The following is a 21009-nucleotide window of genomic DNA, read 5'->3' as shown; positions in this document are numbered from 1 at the left end:
ACAACAACAAAAATTCTGCTTTCCCATATCTCTGTCTATAAACCCCTTCCTCAAAAGCTAGTCCAAATACAACCTTCAAGATCACCTAGCTCGGATGTCCTCTCTCATTGGAACCCCTACAATGCCATATGATGCTCTCTCTTAATGAAATCATCTTCATGTAAAATTTCCTGGCTGTTAATAATTTATATATTGTCATTATTAAAACCTAAGTCTCTTGAGAATGGAGATTATGAGGCAATGTATGTGTCATTGAAGTAACCTCGAAGGCACCTTGCTTTGTATCTTCCACAGCTTAGAGGCTTGATGAATATATGCTTGAGAGCATTTCATTACCATGAAATCATAAGACATAGGATTCAGGAAGGAAATAGTGAACAAAATAAGACAATATGTGATTAAGTTCTAAACCATGTAAAATGTGATAGGAGTAATGTAATTGTGTAGTGTATTGAGACAAACTTGGAAATGAGAAACACAATTTATAAATTCAATTTACAAACACATGTAGGTGTCAGTTTACTGTGTAGTAATATTAGTAAGATTAAAGTTCAGAGCCAAAATATCAGCCACTCAGAATACCCTCAGATTGCTGCTATTGCAACAGACAGACAGACATAGGGAGGGTAAGGCCCTTGTGGAGAAGGGGAGCCCATGGAATTCCACACAGGAGACACGTGGATAGATTTCACCACATGGACAAGAGGACCTCTCTGCCTGGGGTGGCAGCCAGAGAAAAATGGAAAGGAAATGTGGGTCAGGCGATGGGCTATGGAGCAGACAAGGGCCATGCAGGTGGGGAGACTATGTTAGAGGGGGTGGTATCTGAGCTGGGGCATGGAAGATTTGGAGGGAACCAGCTAGGTCTGTGCACTGAAAGGAAGGAATAGTCCCTAGTTGAGAAAGCCCGTAGTGGGGAAGAGTAGTAGGACCAGATTATGGAGGGATTGAGATCAAGGCAGTCCGGCCTATGACTTAGGATGGAAATGGTCTTTGAAAAGGGCCAGGTGGGAGGGACCCTAAACCTGGAATCAATCCTAGTTACTGGGGAGACTGAGATCTGAGTATCCTGGGCAGCCTGGCAGACAAATCCAAGAGACTCTTATCTCCAATTAACCAGCAAAAAGCCAGAAGTGGAGGTGTGGCTCAAGTGGTCCTGTGCCAGCCTTGAGCAAAAAAACTAGGTGAGAACATGAAGGCCTGAGTTCAAGTCCTAGTACTGGCACCGAGAGACAGACAGACAGACAAAGATATAGAGAAAGAGAGAGAGAGAGAGGGAGAGTAAGACAATGAAGAAGAAGGAAAATGGGCAGGTGAGCAGGGGTGGGCTGCCTGGTTTGTGTCAGGTGTGCTGAAGTCAATTCTGAGGTTGTTACAGAAACCGACGCATGAAATTAATGAGTAAATGGAATGAAGAGTGCATTGGAAAGGTTCGGAGGGCCATGGCCCTGGTGGGGCTTCCTCCTTTAAGAGTCAACATTAACCTTCAGTGGGTGGATATTGGTCCTTCTGACCCCATCCACACTGTGGCCACAATCTGAAACCAAGGATGGACAGCGGATCTATGGAGAGTAATAGATGAGGTTCTCCTTGAAGTCTAACCAGGCAGCACATAGGTCATTTTCAAGATGGCAGCTGAAAGTAAGAAAAGATGGTGGTGAAGAAAGTGTTAAAGGTTAAGGAAGTGGGGGATAGGAAAGGTGTGACTCGCTGACCAAGTAGAACAGGTACAGGAAAGGATACCAGTCAGTAGCTAAGAGCTTGGATTCTGAGGCCTCATTGTCTGGATTCAAGTGTCGGTTCCACAGTGGATATGAATCTAAGCATATTTCTCAACCTCATCCATATCACAGAGGGAAAGGTGTATCTTCTTACGATGCTGTGGTGATACATGAAATGTATATATAAAGTGGGAGGGACATCAAGAACATATCACCAATAACTAATATACCATAGCTAGCAGTAGGGTGCACCCACAGGACTTGGTAAATAAGTAGAAGATGGAGGGAAGGAAAACAGATGTCTCCAAGGAAGGGAAAACAGGGCACAAGACATTCATCTTCAAGTATACAAAACTGCACGTGCGGGAGGTACCACAGAGCTGTGTCTTACCCAACAGTGTCTCGTCTTCCTTCTTCTGCAGCACGGTCACCTTCAAGGTCTCTGTGTTAACGAGCAGAAGATGACCCTCCTCACAGCCCACATACAAGTCACTCGTTGGAGTCCAGCAATGCATGGTGGGGTGAAGCAAAGGATATACATCATCTTTTGGCTTTGGGGAGAGAACAACAACCTTGTGTTAAGAGTCAGAGATACACCCACCAAAACTACGCCAATAAGAAACTGATGCCTGTGGGGGAAAAAGAATTCATTGGCCTTGCCATTTGCCAACAGCTAAGTAAATTTCTTCCTAAACTATTTCTTCGTGGGCCTTTTCAGTATGTTTGTTGTTTTTTTTTTGGTTTGTTTTTTTGCCAGTCCTGGGGTTTGAACTCAGGGTCTGAGCACTGTCCCTGGCTTCTTTTTGCTCAAGGCTAGCACTCTACCATTTGAGCCACGGAGCCACGTCTGACCTTTTCTATATATGTTGTGCTGAGGAATCGAACCCAGGGCTTCATGTACATGAGGCAAGCACTTTACCACTCAGGCCATATTCCCAGCCCCTTTTTCAGTATCTTAAACCCACAAAAGTCACAGTGTGGCTAAGAGCTCCTCTTGGAGCTTAGTGAGCTCACACGGGACCGTGGAGACAACTCTCAGCAGGGTTCTGCGGTCTGCCTTATGTGGACCATAAGCTATCCTGTATGGCATTGGAGTGTTCAGTAGTATCTGATCATTTTGCTAAGCTGTACTGTTTAGAGTTGCACTTGCCCTGACAACAATGCCTTTGTATTCTTTAAGGCATCCTTGCATTCACTGACACAGAAAACGTTTTCATTAAGCTATGGGCCTGATTCATAGAATTCTTAAATTTCTTAAGAGTTTCATGGTTATCACCTTGTTTTACTCAGGCATTCATTCCTTGAACAGAATGTTATTAGGCATTTACTACATTCTAGACAAGGTTCTTGGCACAGGGGTATAACAGCACAAAACAGATTTTTTTTTTATTTTTATTTTTTTTTACAAAACAGATTTTTTAAAAAATCCACTTGGTGCCAGTTGCTCACACCTATAATCCTAGCTACTCAGGAGGCTGAGACCTGAGGATCGTGGTTCAAAGCCAGCCCAGGCAGGAAAGCCCCTGAGACTCTTATCTCCAATTAACCACTAGAAAACCAGAAGTGGCGCTGTGGCTCAAAGTGGTAGAGTGCTAGCCTTGTGCTGAAGAGCCCAGGAACCACGCCCAGGCCCAGAGTTCAAGCCCCATGCCCTTACCTACTGATGAAGGGAACAGTAGAAATAAGTGATGATGTGGAATAGAGAGAATGTGATTGCTGGAAAGCGAAGCAGGGTACGCAGGGCCAGGTTTCCTGTGAACCTATACTGTACAAACATTCAGGTCTCTGTTCAAAACACACAGATGTGTGCACACCAGCCTTCTAATAAATACCCGCTATATCTACTGTTGTTTTAATCTAGGAAAAGTTTGTAGATTCAAGAGAAGTGTGGCCCTGCCAAAGTATTTCTACCAGGTTCCAGTGTGATACCAAGTTGTTGCATGACTGACACCTAAGAAAATACATATTGAGTGTTGGTTACATACCAGGCATTGTGGCACATACTTGAATAATATATATTTAAGTTCACTGTGAACTCTAAATTTTTTAAAGGCAAAACTGCCCAAAAGGATAAAACTTCTACCAACTGACATTCCTAGGGTGTCTGACAGAAGGTTGGCTCATGGGGAAAAGAGTTGTTCACTGAATCAACATTATTTAAAAGTTCTCTTGATAACATTTAGTCTTAGCCTATACAACATACAAAAAGAAAAAGAAACGAATTTGATGGTAATCTTCTTTTATTCTTGAGATAGGGTCTTGCTATGTCACTGAGGCTGGCTTCAGACTTGACATTCTCCTATGCCATGATGCCTGGCTCTCAAAAGCTTTTTTTTTTTTTGTTTTTGTTTTTTGGCCAGTCCTGGGCCTTGGACTCAGGGCCTGAGCACTGTCCCTGGCTTCTTCCCGCTCAAGGCTAGCACTCTGCCACTTGAGCCACAGCGCCTCTTCTGGCCGTTTTCTGTATATGTGGTGCTGGGGAATCGAACCTAGGGCCTCGTGTATCCGAGGCAGGCACTCTTGCCACTAGGCTATATCCCCAGCCCTCTCAAAAGCTTTTTTTAAAAAAATCCATAAAACAAAGAACCCCATTGCCAATCTGATTCTCCCAACAGCAATGAGTCGGTGTATATGAAACAGAATGAAAAGATTAAAAGTTGGAATTTTCTGGATGTGCATGTGATCTTCCTGTCCTATTTAAGATAAACATGAGTTTGTCTTTCTATTATATTCTTTAAAAAACATGGGTTATAATTAAAAAGGAAATTTGCTATTGTATAGATTATGTGAGCAGACATGATTTCAATTCAGAGAAATTTAAAACTATTTGCTAACTCCTGCTTCTGGGATCATAACATTTTTGTCAAGATAAAACATGAAAAGTTGGATTCCAATTTAATACTGCTTAAGAAATAAAAGCACACAATTATGTGTAGGAATAGTTGAGTTTATAAGAGAGATTTCTACTTAGGAAATAAATGGAAAAAGGAAATTGGACCTTTTAGATTAAATTTATCATCTTGGATCCAGTTTCTGCCCATATGAAATCTGCCTTTGATTTTCCCCACTCCACATTGGGATATGTTTTTAATGCCTTAAATAAATCATGTAATGTTTCTCAGGCCTATTAATAGGCCTATAATGTGCCCTTTAGCATTAGTTGCAAGAAAGATAATGGGCTGATTTCATGTCTGTAATCTTGTAAAAGTCTCATCTTACCAATTTGCAATTCTCTTGCATAGAGCAAGTCATTACTGCTTGCTTTACCATTGTACCCAAGTCACAAGAAATAACATGCAAAGACGGGAAGGAAGTCAAGACATAGAGATCTATTTTTGGTTGTGCTCTCATTCATTGTCTAACAATTAATCTGTTAGCTATTTCTCCCACTTTACTTGCCTATAAAACAAAAAGGTAAACTAGTGGGAAATAAATTTCCAACTTAAATGAAAAGTGTATCCCTTCATTAATATTCCCGGTGTGATTTAGAGCTGTCAAACTCTAACATTAAATTCTGACTCAAAAATGGTTAAGATGTACTAAGAGAAAAAAATCCTATGAAGTAAAGACATTTACTCTTATGTGATTTTTTTTTTAAAAGGGTAATCTCATGTGTGTTGAAAGGAGTATGTCACAGCATTTTCCAAAATGGCAAAAACAACTTGCTCGACTCTTCAATTTTTTATGTATAACCTATCATGTCGGTACAAAACATGAGAGGCAAGGCTGTTATGGAAAATCTGCAGCAAAATAGACCTGGGACACTGAAAAATTGGGAGTTCTAAGCAACAACTCATCTGTGGCTCATCTGTTTTTACTTTGCTGCCCCCTTGTGGTTGTGTGTGGTCACCTTTCCAAGGCTCTGCTCTACACTTGAACCCGTTCTTTTGCATGTCATACAGAATTTTTTTTTTTTAACATTTAAAGCTTCATTCTCTGCAGAGTTTCAAAGTATCTGCTTAGAGTTTAACACAAACATCAGCATACCACAGACCCACAGGCTCAAAGAATGATGCTCTTTATCTGCAGGGTCTGGTCCAGCTACTCTTTGCCTGGTCCTTCTACTGAACATCCCACCACACACATTTATCATTTTGCTCTCAGAGATTATGCCTTGTGAGCCCACCTTCTTACCCCGGCTCTTCTTGCTAACTCCCACCCAGCATCTTGACCAGATGCTTCCTAGCCCCTCGACTTCAGTGTGTCCAAAGCTGAAATCACAACTGGGCTCCCCATTCCTGTCATCATCTTTCAGCCTTCCAAACTCAAAACTCTGCAGCCTTTGTTGCTTGTAGTCTCCATAGCTAACATGTACTAATATAATCTTGTACTCTATCTTTAGTGGCTCATAAACAGTCAAGCAAGTCATACTTCCTAGACCTCCACCCATTAAGCCAACAGTGCAATCACTTACTCTGAATGTTTCTGCCTCTTCACCTACTAGGCCAGCAATGGCAGCCAGAGGCAGCACAGGCCCGTAGATGGGGTCCTTGGGCAACGAACTGGGGAATAGTATATCTGTTTCATTAAAAAATGTCCCATCTTCTAGAGGTAATTTTACTGACCTGGCATAAAAAGTGACATTGGAAAAAAATGGATTAATAGAAAATAATAACTGGTATAGCCACTGTATATTAGTGGTATACAAGGTTGTGTGGTAGGTCTTAAAATATGTCTTACTAGGACACATTGTGAAGTTATAAATTAGGTGTACAAAGACCATCAAATTGCTCCAGGCAGGAACTTGTGAAGTCGAATGTTGGTGGGGGTCAGGCAGATAATGGGACAATGAAGACTGTAACCAATCAGAAAGTTAAAGTTGGCAAGTACCACCTACTTGCAGCAAACAGGGTTTTAGATATGAGAATTTTGCTCCAAAATTTTAATACTGTAATCTGAGTATTTATGAGAATTGTCTCAAGTGATAAATGTTCACAATTTAAATTTTAAAAAACTAAGGTTTAAAATCAATAAAACTGGTGCTGGTGGCGCATTTCTATAATCATAGCTACTCAGGAGATTGAGAGCAAAGGTGATTCAAATCCCAACCCAGGCAGAAGACTTTGAGAGGCTCTTATCTCCCATTATACACCAAAAGGCCAGAACTGGAGGTGTATCGCAAATGATAGAGCGCTAGTCTTGAGCAAAAAAGCCAGCACTCTGCCCCTGAGTTCAAGTCCCAGTTCTGGCACCAAAAAAAACAAATCAACATTTATGTAGGCCAATTTCTGCGGTCAAAAATTCATCTTCAAACACATGTATCTACAAGTAATCCATATGGTCATAAAAGTGAGGTAAAGTTATGGTTTATATCCATGCATTATATCCAAAACCTCGTTGTGTTTTATAAATGATAAATAATTTTGGAAAATAATCACATAAACAGATTTAAATGTAAAGCTTAACTTTAAAAATCCTGCTTGATTAGCGATTCAGGAAAATCTGCTCAGTGTCTCACTTTCTTTGCTTATAGAAAAAAATAGCATGTAAGTCAACATTCACAAGTAGAGTAGATATTTGAGGGGATCAAAGGAAGACAGAGGTGTGGTCAATTATTTGCCTGTCCTGACAATAATCAAGTGGAGACCTCATTGACTTTGTTAAAAGACACAATGCTGTCAATCCTTTAGAGAGATTTGGGTATTTGATGGGTTCTTGTAAGAATGAACTAGAGAAGTGAAGGATACTTAGTTTTAGGTCACTCCAAGCTGAAACTGGCTTCACATTTTACTAAAGGCAGTTAAAAAAAAACCTTGAAATATCAAGGGTATGCCTGTCCAACAGTTTGGTCTTTGACTTTGTGGAGGGGACTTAAAATGGGCAGTTTGGTGGCAGTTTGGAGTCTTTGAACCCTTCCACAACAAAGGTACCTATAATCAACTGTTACTATTATTGACTATTCTGGAATTTCTCTTAAACTATTTTTTTTCTTTGTTGGTACCAGAGTTTGACTTAAAGGCCTGTGCTTCCTTGGCTTGCTGGCTTGGCTGATATTCTACCACTTGAGACATGCCTCTAGCCCAACATTTTGCTGATTACTTTGGAGATGAAGTCTCATAGACTTTACTACCCATGCTGTCTTCAAACTATAGTCCTTTAAATCTCATCCTCCTGAGCAGTTAGGATTACAGGTGTAAGTCATCAGTGCCCAGCATACTTATTCCTTTTAAACAAGCAAGTCCCAACTATCTTATTTGTGGATAATGGGGCTGACTTGTAAACTATAACCTGTAGCTCATTTAAAAATATGTAACTACTATTTCTTGTTTCTGAGATTTTTACCCAGGCATTAAAGACATAAGCACAAGTGTTGCTTTTGCATGACAGTCACTTTTTGTGGTGTGTGTGTGTGTGTGTGTGTGTGTGTGTGTGTGTGTGTGTGCGCTAGCCCTAGGAATTGAACTCAGGACCTGGGCACTGTTCATGAATTTTTTTGCTCAAAGCTAATGCTCTATCACTTGAGCCACAGCTTCACTTCCAGATTTTTGTTGGTTAATTGGAGCTAAGAATTTCACATCTTTTCTTGCCTGAGTTGGATTTGAACCATGATCCTCAGATCTCAAATTCCTAAGTAGCTAGGATTACAGGCATGAGCTGCTGGCATCCAGCACAAAAGCCATTTTTTAAAATAGCAAAAACATGTCTAGTTTTGTGAAATCAAATGACATTGGAAAAACTCTCTTGAGGATTTGATATTTAAAAGAAATTCATTAGGAAATCAAGACAGTAAAAATCTATTTGAGTTGCCAATAACCACTCTAGGTAATTATAGATCTAGAAAGAGGTTATATATTAGGATGCGCTGTATGTATGTACATGTGTGAGTGTGTGTACAAATCTACTTAAACTTATTAAACTAGCTCTTCCCTATTACATGATTGCAAAAGGACAACACTGCTATTTTGTAGTAGCAAATCTCCTACTTTTGTTTGAAATAATGCTCCTGGTTGCTTCTTTCAATCGTCCACACGCTCACTGAACTTGAACTTGATAAGCACAGCTGGTGCCAGTTCATGGGGTTAAAAGACATCTGGTTCACGTCCATACCATGCTGTGATTTCTTGCACAAGATGACATTTAATTCCCAGTTCCTTAGAGAAAAATAGCATTTAGGGGGAAATAAATGAGTTAAATTTTATGATATTGTGACTATCTAATTAAGATAAGTTACATAAATTGGGACATATTTATGATATAATTTATAGAGTTTACTACATGAACATCATATTTATACATAAGTATGCTTAACTAAGTCCTTCTAAGAAATTGATTTTACATAGCTTTAAAAAGTTACACTGTCACATGCTATACCAAAGGCCATGTCATCCTCCTTATTCAATTGGAATTCAGACAAAACTAGAAAATAAAATAGATCATCACATTTCCTGAAAAGCACGTATTGAATCTAAATAGCTAATATGCTGAAATAGTGTAAACGGAACTGGCTTTCCTGTATTCACTGATACTAGTTGTTTATTTACTGAGGTTTTTAAATAAATTGTATCTTATTTGATTTGTTCTTAGCATACATTACTTGTCCAAGAGGGATTTCACTGTGACATTTCCATGCATGTAAACAATATATCCCAATCAACTTCACCCCCTCTACCACTCTCTCACATCCCACTCCTTCTTCTTAAACAACTTCAACATTTTCATACATGCCAGTAAACCACGTCAATCAAGCCGAGCCCATCCCCTTTCTTTGTGAGCCCTCCTCCAATTGGCCCCACCTCCTGCCATCCCAGGCTGGCTTACTTTCCTGTCATTCATTTCAAAATGGTAGCCTTTTACCCTTGGTGTAAAATATTACACATTGGAGAGGCCATCCTTCGGCTGCTAGATGAATGGAAAGGAAGACTGAGATCTAAAGGAAGCAATGCCCTCATTATGGACAGCCAGCAGAGCTGCCATTAGGAAACAGGGCCTGATGTTTGCTGAACTTGTCTCAGCTCCCTCCTGCTCTCACCGCCTTCCATCCCCATTGCAGATGCCTAGTTCATTATAGCAGCTGTTCTCTCGCTGGTATCTTTGGCCTTCATCATTTGATTTTCTGCCTTAGACGCTGGGCAAATCTGTCAGCTCCAGATGGATTAAATTAAAGCCTGAGCTGCTGAGGACATAGGAACCAAGATAACTGGCCTTCCAAGGAAGTCTGTGTCCTTACTCATCCTCCTCCTTTCTGCTTCCCCAAAACATACGGGTGGTACCCAGTTTTGGACTAGAGATGATAACCTACAGTAACAGGATAGTGGGAGACTAGTCACAGTAACCGGGGAACCACCATGCTGTCCGTGGGCACCTGACATCCAGTGATTAATTGCAAAGGACACCATGATTGTGATTCCAATTTCTATTATAGCAAGTGAGCCTAAATCCCAACAGATAGAACAATGATCCACGAGAGAGGGCTCCATTTATTTCAGACATTGTAAATTCAGCTTGACCCCTTTCTCACCTTCACCCCTGCTTCCTTCAACTTCCTTCCTCCTGCACCTTCAATACATCTTTTCTTTATTCCTTTATTTCTTCTCTTCTTATTCTTCTCTTTCTTCCTCTCTTCCTCCCTCCCTTCCATCTTTCCTTCCTTCCTTTTGTTGTTGATTTTTAAAGACAAGATCCAACTAGGTAGCTTTAATTGGCCTTTGAATTGTTAATCCTCTCACCACAGATGTTTGAGTGCTGGAATTTCAGGTGTGCACTACCATGTTCAGTTTCCTTCAGTATTTTTCTGGTGTCCAAATTTTCAAGCCCAAACTCTAGGTTTAACCCTTGACACATCCATCTCCCCTGGTTCCACATTCCACATTCATTTACCAAGTCTTATCATCTGGCCTCCTAAATACCTCCCAAGTATCTCTACTTCTTTCATTCCCAGCCTACACTACAATCATCTCCCTTCTGTACCATTACAGCCTCTAAGCTGATGTTTACAGTTGGTTTCCTCTAATATACCTTCCATGGGACTGGAAGGATGACACATCCCTGCTTAAAACTTTCTAATAGTTTGCGATTGTCTTTAGGATAAATGATGCTCCTTAAGTATGGCTTAAGTAGGGTTACCCCCACCCTACCCCAATTCCCCTGCTTCCTAATATGTCCAGGAGGACTCATGTTTAGGTCTGTCACTCCGCATTAATGAATGACAACAACCCTCTTTAACTGGCAGAAGTGTCCTGGTTTGAATGATTACAGTCATCTATTTATAAGCCTGCTCATGAGCAGCCTTAGATTGTCCCCTCTAGGTTTGCCTGTCTTGTGGCTAATTTCTTTTTCCTCTTACTAACAATCACCTCTTAACCCAAACCTGATTTGTTCTCAGGCCTCACGATCTTTGTACATGCTACTTTCCTGCTTGGACTCCTGCTCCTTTGACTCTGTTTAAGGCCAATTGCTCCTCATGCTTCAGATACTGAGGGGGGCGGTGTGGGTGTGGGGGAATGAATTCAGTCCTGTTCGTACATGGATGCCTTTACCCCTAAAATCTTATTTGGAAACAGTGTAACCATGTTCAAAATGAGACTGGACTCTAATCCAACATGACTGGTGTTCATATAAAAAAAGGAGACAAAGCCATACACACAGGCGAAATGCCATGTGAAGTTGAAGATAGAGATAATGGGTGGAGCAGCTTATAGGCCAAGAACAGCCATGATTTTCCACAGGCCAGCAGAAGCTGGTGAGAGGTGCGGGACAGATCCTTTCTCACAACCTACAGAAGGCACCAGTCCTGTGAATCCTTCGATCTTGGAATTCTCATCTTCAGACCTGGGGACCATGAATTTCTGTTGTTTAAGCCACTTATACTTTTTATGACAGGTCTAGCAAAAGAATACAGGTTATCTACTTAAACATTAACTCCCCTGCCCAAGAAACACTTCCTGGCTACCTCACTGGAGGTTAGATGAGGTGCTCCTGCTCCGTGCTCCCTTTGTAGCACAGATCACAAAAAAGTCTTAAAGAACTCAGAGCCCTCAAGGTTTGAACCTCAACCAGCAACTCACCAGCTATATAAATTTGGACAAGTAGTTCATAACAACAAAGATGTAACAGGGGGAGGGGAGATAAATTTCTCATATTATACTGGAAAACATTTTCCAATAAATCCCTAGAAACAAAAAAAATGGACTTTGTATCCTGCTTTGATCCCTGGCTGACACTTCTGTGAAATGTAATTTTGCTGTTCCACTGATAAAGGTGGGTGTGACTTTCTAGGTTAGAGTTTAACTGAAACAAAATTCTGTGAGTGTTTTGCCCAGTAGATGAGCTCAATTTAAGTTACTGTGGTATGGTCTGGAAGGTTAACCTTTATTTTTTCTTATTTTCTTGTGCCAGTTCTGGGGTTTGAACAGAAGGCCTCGTGTCCTTTGTTCTTTCTTGACTTTCCTGTCATGTTCATCTGGTGCTCTATCACTTGAGCCATGCCTCCAATCCAGTATTTTGTTGGTTCACAGCAGAGAAGAGACTCTGATTTGCAAAAGATTTTTTGCCCGGGCTGTCTATGACCCAAGATCCTCCAGGTCTCAGCCTCCTGAGTAGATAGGATTATAGGCATGAGTCCCAGTGCCTGGCTAAGTTAACCACTTTTGTATCCAACCTAGAAATTCTGTTCAATTATTCTGTTTTCTAACATGTATGTGTATGACTTTTGTGGTCCAAATGATTTATCACATGTGGTACCTATAAGGAGGGCTTAGGTCATGAAGACTGAGCCCTTGTGAAGGAGATACTTACCTTGATTTAAAAAACAAACAAACCCAAAACAAAACCCTTATAGATAGCTTCTCCTTCCCACTATATGAGGACGTGGGAGAAGGCATCTGTCAATCAGGGTGTGGCCAGTCATCTAATGCCAAAGCTGCCTTAACTTTGAAGTTCCCTTTCTGCAGAACAGGGAAACTGTTGGTTATCAGTCACCCAGGCATTGTGTTATAAAATCCTGAGTGAACTTTGACAGGAACCAGATTCTTCTTTCTGTATGTTCTATTATTAAGAGATTACATAAAATGTCCCTGCATGCACACAACCTATTTGAATATTCTACTCTAATATAGCTGATCTCTCTAAGGCTTTCTTTCTTTAAAATGAGGACCATCTGTGAGGCTGGGAATGTGTCTTAGTGGTAGAGTGTTTTCCTGCCATGCATGAAGCCCTGGGTTCCATTCCTTAGTACCACATACACAGAAAATGCTGGAAGTTGTGCTGTGGCACAAGTGGTAGAGTGCTAGACTTGAGCAAAAGAAGCTCAGGGACAGTGCCCAGGCCCTGAGTTCAAGCCCCAGGACTAGCAAAAAAAAAAAAAAAAAAAAAAGAGGGCCATCTGGGTGACTTTTTTAAACTACAAAGCAGTACAAAGAGGTGACAATCCCATAAGTCAAGTTCTGAGTACAATGCTTCTTGGTCAATGTCACTCCTTCCATCATTTTCCCCTGGGTGAGGTTTTAAAGTGGGGAATGAATGACCCATTTGAAACTCTTCTCTGATAAAACCAGTGATGACGCTGAGCAGTTAGTCTACTTTATGCCCTTGACCCCAGACCCCAGACATTCCAGATACCCCAGCATGGAGCTGCAGATATGAGACCACCCTTATCTTTCTTTAAAATATTTTCTTCCAAACTTCCATTTGTAATTACACAGGTAACATATGAATCAATTCTGCTCTCTTCAGATGTTAGAACATAAAGGTGATGTTTCCTTGGACCTATTTCCTTTCTAGGATTTGAATCCTGGCCCATAAGAGCCCGCTGGGCTGACTTCTAGAAGAGACTAAAGGCCTGTGTTTCCGTACTCACAGGCTAGCTGCTGGCGCTAGCTTGTATCCTCCTCCCTGTTCACCTCCGAGCTCTCCTTCATCCTCTCTGCTGCCAGCAAAGCCACTTCACGAAGGACTAATTCTCACTCTCATTTTCTACACAGCACCCAAGGGTGCCACAGGGCTGCTCTCAGAACTTCTAGAAAGCTGGAGTGCCAGAGCAGAGGCCAGAAGGGGGCTCTGTCTTCCAGCTCTGTTCCTGCTCATTCATGTTCATGGGGCCCCGAGGCACCTCTGCCAGGGCAGAACCTCATCGAGACTCGTTTCTGGTCCTCCCCACAGCATCTGCTCTGTCCTCCTCTGCTCTCCTGGTCCCTGCTCCCTTGTCTCACTCCAACTTAAGACTTCCTAAACACAAGTGGTCATGAATATTAAGAGGTACAAATTCACACAGGGGGACAAATGGGGTACAGAGGAGACAATGTCTACTTTTTATCCTGCCTCAGCCTATCCAAAATGCCTAGTAACAGAAGTCTCAGGCTTCCCCTCTATGCTGTAAGATGCCTAAGAAGAGACACATTTGCTATCCAACAGAAACCAGAGGATAAAGATTTACTGAATACATTCATTCTAATGCCCATGGAGGCCAGGAAGCTAAAGTCAATGAATGTATACTTGTAGGTCAGAGGGTGGCCAGCCCTCTCTATGAAGGACCAGATGGTATTTTTAGCTTTGCAACCTACATATATAGCCCCTACCAGAATAACTATGATCATACAGAGCAAAAGCAGCCATAGACTATATAGAGATAAATAAACATGGCTATGTTCCAATAAAACTTTACTTACAAAACCAAGTTGTAAAAGGCGAAAGATTTATACGATCTGAAGAGAAACCAGACTGTATAAATCAGATCGTATAAATCTTTCACCTTTTACAAAACCAAGGTGTAGACGAGATCTGGTGTTGGGGCTACAGTTTACCAACCCTTCCTTGTTCAGGACAGTGAAGCCACTGTGGTCTTTTCAACTCTGTTTCCCAGTGGGAATAGAGGTCCATGGTTCCTCCTATCTGAGATCAGTCAGAGATACTTTTTCCCCCAAAACTTCTCAATTAAAAATATTTTATGGATGGGCTGGGGATATGGCCTAGTGGCAAGAGTGCCTGCCTCATATACATGAGGCCCTGGGTTCGATTCCCCAGCACCACATATACAGAAAATGGCCAGAAGTGGCGCTGTGGCTCAAGTGGCAGAGTGCTAGCCTTGAGCAAAAAGAAGCTAGGGACAGTGCTCAGGCCCTGAGTCCAAGCCCCAGGACTGGCAAAAAAAAATTAAAAAATACATATATATATTATGGCCCAAACAAATATATATTGTGGCCCAAAAATCAATATTTTTAATCTCTGACTTAAATAAGCAAATAAACATCAGGTACATGTTTTGTTAGGTGCTGTGCATATTTTTACTCAATGAATTCTTACAGGAACTTTTGGAAATACTGTGATATGATTTTACAGAGGAAACTCGGGTTTGGCCTCCCCAAGATGACACAGCGGTTAATTTAGGGGCTAGGATTCAACCTACATCTGTTATAGCTCAAATACTGGTGCTCATGCCACTTCAGTGCCACATATTCAAATGTGGCCCCTGGGCGAGGTGAGACAGGTCTCCTGCATTTGGAACCATCAGAACTTGTGCACCTGCCTTCCTTCCCCAAGAGCTTCCTGTCTCTCCAGAACTTTTGGATAATCCACTCAACTTGCGGTACTTTCTGAAAGCCCCCAGAACAAACCAGTGCATCCATCAGTAGGAAACTAGATGTATAGAAGGTGCTATATCCATATCTTCGGCTACCAGGGAAAGACTACTGGTAAATACAGAAGCATAAAGCAAATTTCAAAACAATGAAAGTAGACAGACAAAATAGACTATTTGGTGTATAAAGGCCTGCATATGAAATTCTGGATCAGGGTACACGGTATTGATAAACTGCTTTGTTGAATAGCAACTCCTCTCTACAACGACTGATAGATTTTCTAAAGTACTGCTGATATGCAAGGACTACCCTCCTTCATTCCTAGGATACTTAGTATTTTCCTCTAATAAAACAAATTTCTCCCTGAAGAGGTTTGTATCATAGACAGAAGAGTGAGTGCCACAGTGAAGTTGGTCTGCACCGACCAGAGCTGTGAATTCATATATATTCCCTACAAAGATGGCAAGCGTGGGACACAGTTCCAATGTTTCTAATAACAGTTACTTCCATACGCTAATCCAGTGGCCATCTTAATGTCAACATTAGTAGGAAGCATGCTAACAACTCACAAGAACCATTTATTTTCAGAAAAGATGAAACCTTATACACTTATAATTGTATTTGTTACTTGTATTCTTTATTCTTTCCTTACCATAAAGGAAGCACTGCATCGTGTTCATGAAAATACAAAGATAAACCCATCGCAGGTGGCTCACATTTGTAATCCTAGCTGCTCAGGAGGCAGAGAACTGAGGATCACAGTTAGAAGCTGGCCTGGGCCAGAAAGCCCATGAGACTCATCTCCAATCAATTAATCACAAAAACTAGAAGTGGATCTGTGGCTCAAGTGGTAGTGAGTTGGTCTTTTCATTTTTTTCAGGTCTGAGACCAGAACTCGAACTTGGTACCTGATGCTTGGTACCTTGGTACTCATTAGCTAGCGCTCTACCAACTGAGCCATACCTCCAACCCCATAAAACCTCTGTGTGTGTGTGTGTGTATGTATGTGTGTGTGTGTGTGTGTGTGTTGTGTTGTGTTGTGTTGGTACTGAGGCTTGAAATCAAGGCTCAGTGCTCTTGCTTGGCTTTTAGGCTCAAGGCTGGCACTTTTATCACTTGAACCACACCTCCACTTCGGACTTTTTAGTTTAGTTGGAGATAAGGGTCATGGATTTGTCTGCTTGGGCTGACTTCAAGCCCAGTCTCAGATCTCAGCCTCCTGAGCAGTGAGGATTTATAGGTATGAGCCATTGGCACCCAGCTGCATATAGTTATTGCTCTGTCAAATTGTATATCTAAGCATAGCAACTGTATTTACCCTTACAACTAGGCTTTTTATTGTTTCTATTATTTTTATTTCAGATTTTTATGCCTAGGGTAAGATTCAAATGGAACCCAGCAAAAGGGTGACTGTAGGATGCTGGAACTTACCAGAGGGCCAGTTCAAATTCTGGGAGAGAAGAGTAACTAGCCAGGTAGGTACCACAATAACTGAATGAAAGCAAAGTGTAGTCCAGAAGAATGTTGCCTAAAATATAAAATCCATTACATGAATTGGATGATCACATTCACATTCATTATATAGGCTTACTATGGCTTATTCTCCTTTTCTAGTGATTTTCACATAATTCTAAAGGTTTTAACTATGAGAGGAAAAGATCTTCTTGCCAACTTCTAAGTTGGAACAGAAAGCCAAGAGCCAAGTTAAGATCCATTTTTAAAAGATATTACAGTGAATTAAGACAATTCATTAGTCACTGTCTCTAAACTTCAATGCAACACAGAGAATATGGTGCACAATAAATGTCCCAGCATGGTTTCAAATGACCTGAGAATCATAAAGTATCTCATAAACACACCACACTGTAATTACAACAGTCAGTTAAACTTCAAGTACTTTGGACAGCTGTAATAATCGTAGGTTACCTCTTTGCTTTATCCTTAGGCCACTTCAGGCCCTTGGCTTAACATCTTCCATTTCTTGAGACTATAAAATGCCTGTAATCCTAGCTACTCAGAGAGCTGAGATTTGAGGATCACAGTCTGAAGGCAACCCAGGCAGGAAAGTCTGGGAAATTCTTATCTGGAATTAACTACCAAGAAGCTAAAAGGTAGAGCTGACCTTCAAGTGATAAGAGTGCCAGACATAAACAAAAAAGCTAAATGAAAGGGACCTGGTACTGAGTTTAAACTTTAGTACTGGTGTGCGTGTGCGAGCGCATGTGCGCGCGTACACACACACACTTCTCATTTTAACAGACTAATATAATCCTAAAATGAGTCGGTTATTGGGTATCCAATACAAGGACAGAAATAATTTCTCTGTGGGAAAAGGCCTTAATAGAATGATTTCCTATTCTTGCTGTATGTGTTTTTCCCTCCAAAATAGACAATGTTAATATTCTTTTTATATAATAATTAGCTACAATAGTATACAATAACCATCATATAATACTATACAATATTACTATACAGTTATTTATATATTCCTTTAAATTTAAATTTTGAAGAAAATACTGCTCCCCCACCAAGAAAACAAAGTAAGGAGACATTTATAACCACCAAATTTGGCAAATTTCTTCCAAGTATTTTCTTCTGTGGTTCTGCTTGTGAAAATACAGTAAGTGCAACTTTGCTTTTTATATTTATATAACCATGGAATAACTATTACATACATAGGCACTCCATTTGAAAAGTTGGATTTGGGAGGTATTGAGTCCTGTTGGAATTTTTTTTTGGGGGGGGGGCAGTCCTGGGGCTTGGACTCAGGGCTTGAGCACTGTCCCTGGCTTCTTTTTGCTCAAGGCTAGCACTCTGCCACTTGAGCCACAGCGCCACTTCTGGCTGTTTTCTATATATGTGGTGCTGGGGAATCGAACCCAGGGCTTCATGTATACGAGGCGAGCACTCTACCACTAGGCCATATTCCCAGCCTGGATTTTTGTTTTAAAGGACTAAGCACTTTATCATTTAATGTTTCTTTAAAATGTGATTTTTAAAAACATTTACAATAATAACCCTTTATGGAACATTTGAACTTACCCATGTCTGGGGTACTGGGGTTGTGGGTTGTTTCCTATCTTTCCTACTGTGGCAGTGCTTTTTAACTTCTTTGAGCCCCAACTTTTAACCAAGTTTCTGATTGCCCTCTTTCCTTACAACTGAATTTCTCACAGTGGGCATAAATACATGCTTCCCAGGAGCAGGCCATCAGTTAACACTCCTACTTTCTTTCAGTAAACAGGAATGCTACCGACTTCACCACACTCTGTCTAGAAATCAGGAGTCTAAAATTTTCTGACTTTGACAGGAAGAAAAATGGCACCTCAGTTTAAACTACACTTCCAAAATGATTACTGAGATGGAATTCTTTATGTCATGGGTCATTTAAAGTGTTGTGATTTGTCTGTGAATTCCTTCTTTTTCCTTTCTGGGGTGTTTTGTCTTTTTGTCTTTTTTTTCCTAACTGCTTCATAAATGCTGTGGCAATATTTGATCAAACTTATTGCAAACATTTATTTTCTTCAGTTTGTATTTTGTGTTTCCATGGGTTTTGTGTGTGTGTGAGAGAGAGAGGAGAGAGAGAGAGAGAGAGAGGTGGGGGAGAGAGAGAGACTGAGACAGAGTAAGGGAGTGAGAAAGAATGAGAGAGAGAATGAATCGGGTTCCTGGGGCTTGAACCCAGGAACACAATGAGTGAGTATGTATGTATGTGTGTGTATAAGTTTTCATTTTTCTGGCCAGTACTGACTGGGGTTTGAACTTAGGATGTCCATCTTACCTGGCTTGCTTTGAATGACTGGAACTTAAGGCATGCCTCCAGCCCAACTTTTTGCTGGCTATTGTTTTGTTTTGTTTTGTTTTGTTTTTTTCGGCCAGTCCTGGCCCTTGGACTCAGGGCCTGAGCACTGTCCCTGGCTTTCTTTTTGCTCAAGGCTAGCACTCTGCCACTTGAGCCACAGCGCCACTTCTGGCCATTTTCTGTATATGTGGTGCTGGGGAATCGAACCCAGGGCCTCATGTATACGAGGCAAGCTCTCTTGCCACTAGGCCATATCCCCAGCCCCCTTTTGCTGGCTATTTTAGAGATGGAATTTTGACTTTTCTGTTATAGCTGGCTTTGAACCTCAATCCTCTGGATCTCAGTCTCCTGAATAGTTAGGATTACAGGTGTGGGCCACCAGCTCCCAGGTCTACATGGTATTTTTGCTGTCTTAACTATTAAATTTATATATAATTGAATGTGTCAGTCATTACAGTTTTTGTTTGCAAAGTTCTTCCCCATCTTGAAATCATTTCAATATTCTACCATATTTTCTTCTACTTTTCAAATGGTCTACTTATACTGAATATGTAGTGTAATGTTTGCATGTATGTATTCATATATCACCATCAGTCTTAACATTACTTTAATACCATTATTCCCATTTTGTGGGTAAATAAAAGGTTCGGACTTGTCATTCCAAGACAGACAAACATCAGTTCACCCAGATTTTTAAAAAAATCATTGCTCTGAAAAAGGTCAGTCTCCAGACCAATGGTTCTCAGAGTTTAGTGTGCATATGAATCACTTGGGAAATCTTGTTAAAATGCAGATTTCTGGCCAGGCATTCAGCTTTATAATCAGGAGGCTGAGAGCTGAGGATCATGATTTAAAGACAACCTGCAAGACACTTATCTCCAAGTAAGTACCAAAAAGCCAGATGCGGAGCTGTGGCTCAAGTGGTATAGCACCATCCTTCAGCAGAAAAAAGCTAAGGAACAGCACTCTGGACCCGAGTTCAAGCCCTAGTACATGCCTCCCCACCTCCACCCCCCCCCCCATACACAAGCAGATTCCTATTCATATGTCTGGCACAACAGTGAGTTTCTATACTGTTGTTTTGCTAGGAGAGGGCCACATATGATGATATACAGGCTGTTCTCAGACTTGTAGAGTCAAGGGAACCTCCCAGCTGGGTAGGATTACAGGTGTGTGTCACCATGCCTGCCTTAGTTTCTGCATTTTAAAAGTCGAGCAATACTGGCAGTAAGTGATCCAAACTTTCGAGTAGCAAGACTCAGCCTGCTTAATCAAATCTTCTGTGATCTTTTATTTAAAACAAAAACCTTCAAGCATACAAACCACCCTCATTTATTGGAACTAGATTTGGTCATATCTTACAACAAAATCAGTTATGGGTAAAGGAAGGGTCCTACATATTACCTTTTAATTTGTTTTTTCTTGTCAATCCAGGAAAGCTGTATATGTGGATAAGGGGTTTTAATCTTCGGTCAGAAAAAGCCACCATTTCATAAGGAATATTAGTTGCCATAACGCCCACAGTTCCATTAGCACATGAGAGTAGACTCCTTTTCTTGGTTTCAAGGTTAATAAATATTATGTAATTTCCAGAAGGGTAGCAAATGGTGTTGTCATTGACAAAATGAACATTCTGCTTAGGAAATCCTTGCACCCATCTTTAGGAAAAGAGATATCAACATCAATAGAATACATTTCATGTATTTCACATAGATCTTGTCTTTTTTAAACAAAGCAAACAGGTCACTAACATCTTTGAAACATGTATGTTCTATTTTCACTCCCTTTCTGTCCCAATCAATCACTAAGATAAACACATAGGCTGGCTATAAGACCGGTTTAAGTAAAAAACTATAGACATTTAAATATAGGTCTAAATTTCTTCTATAGGCCTCAAGATAGTTCTTCAGAGAAACAAAATTATGAACATATCTATGGGTCTCAGAAGGATTAATGGAGTCTTACCTTTCAAGTC

At 40.8% G+C, this 21009-nt stretch overlaps 1 protein-coding gene across 1 annotated transcript in view; it reads right to left on the bottom strand.

Moving 5' to 3' along the window:
• Cfap43 (cilia and flagella associated protein 43) overlaps positions 1-21009 on the bottom strand; it is a 71111-nt gene that overhangs the window by 48654 nt on the left and 1448 nt on the right. The window contains exons 2-6 of the mRNA XM_048336347.1: positions 20439-20692; positions 16664-16760; positions 8645-8812; positions 6136-6286; positions 2113-2272 (exon numbers count right to left, since the gene is read on the bottom strand). Of these exons, the coding sequence (XP_048192304.1) occupies positions 2113-2272; positions 6136-6286; positions 8645-8812; positions 16664-16760; positions 20439-20692 (830 nt within the window). The remainder of the gene's footprint in view (positions 1-2112; positions 2273-6135; positions 6287-8644; positions 8813-16663; positions 16761-20438; positions 20693-21009) is intronic.

This window comes from Perognathus longimembris, chromosome 2, assembly GCF_023159225.1.
Source record: "Perognathus longimembris pacificus isolate PPM17 chromosome 2, ASM2315922v1, whole genome shotgun sequence".
NCBI lineage: Eukaryota > Metazoa > Chordata > Mammalia > Rodentia > Heteromyidae > Perognathus > Perognathus longimembris.
The sequence above is the reverse complement of the archived record's forward strand: the minus strand, read 5'-3'. Positions and strand labels throughout refer to the sequence as shown.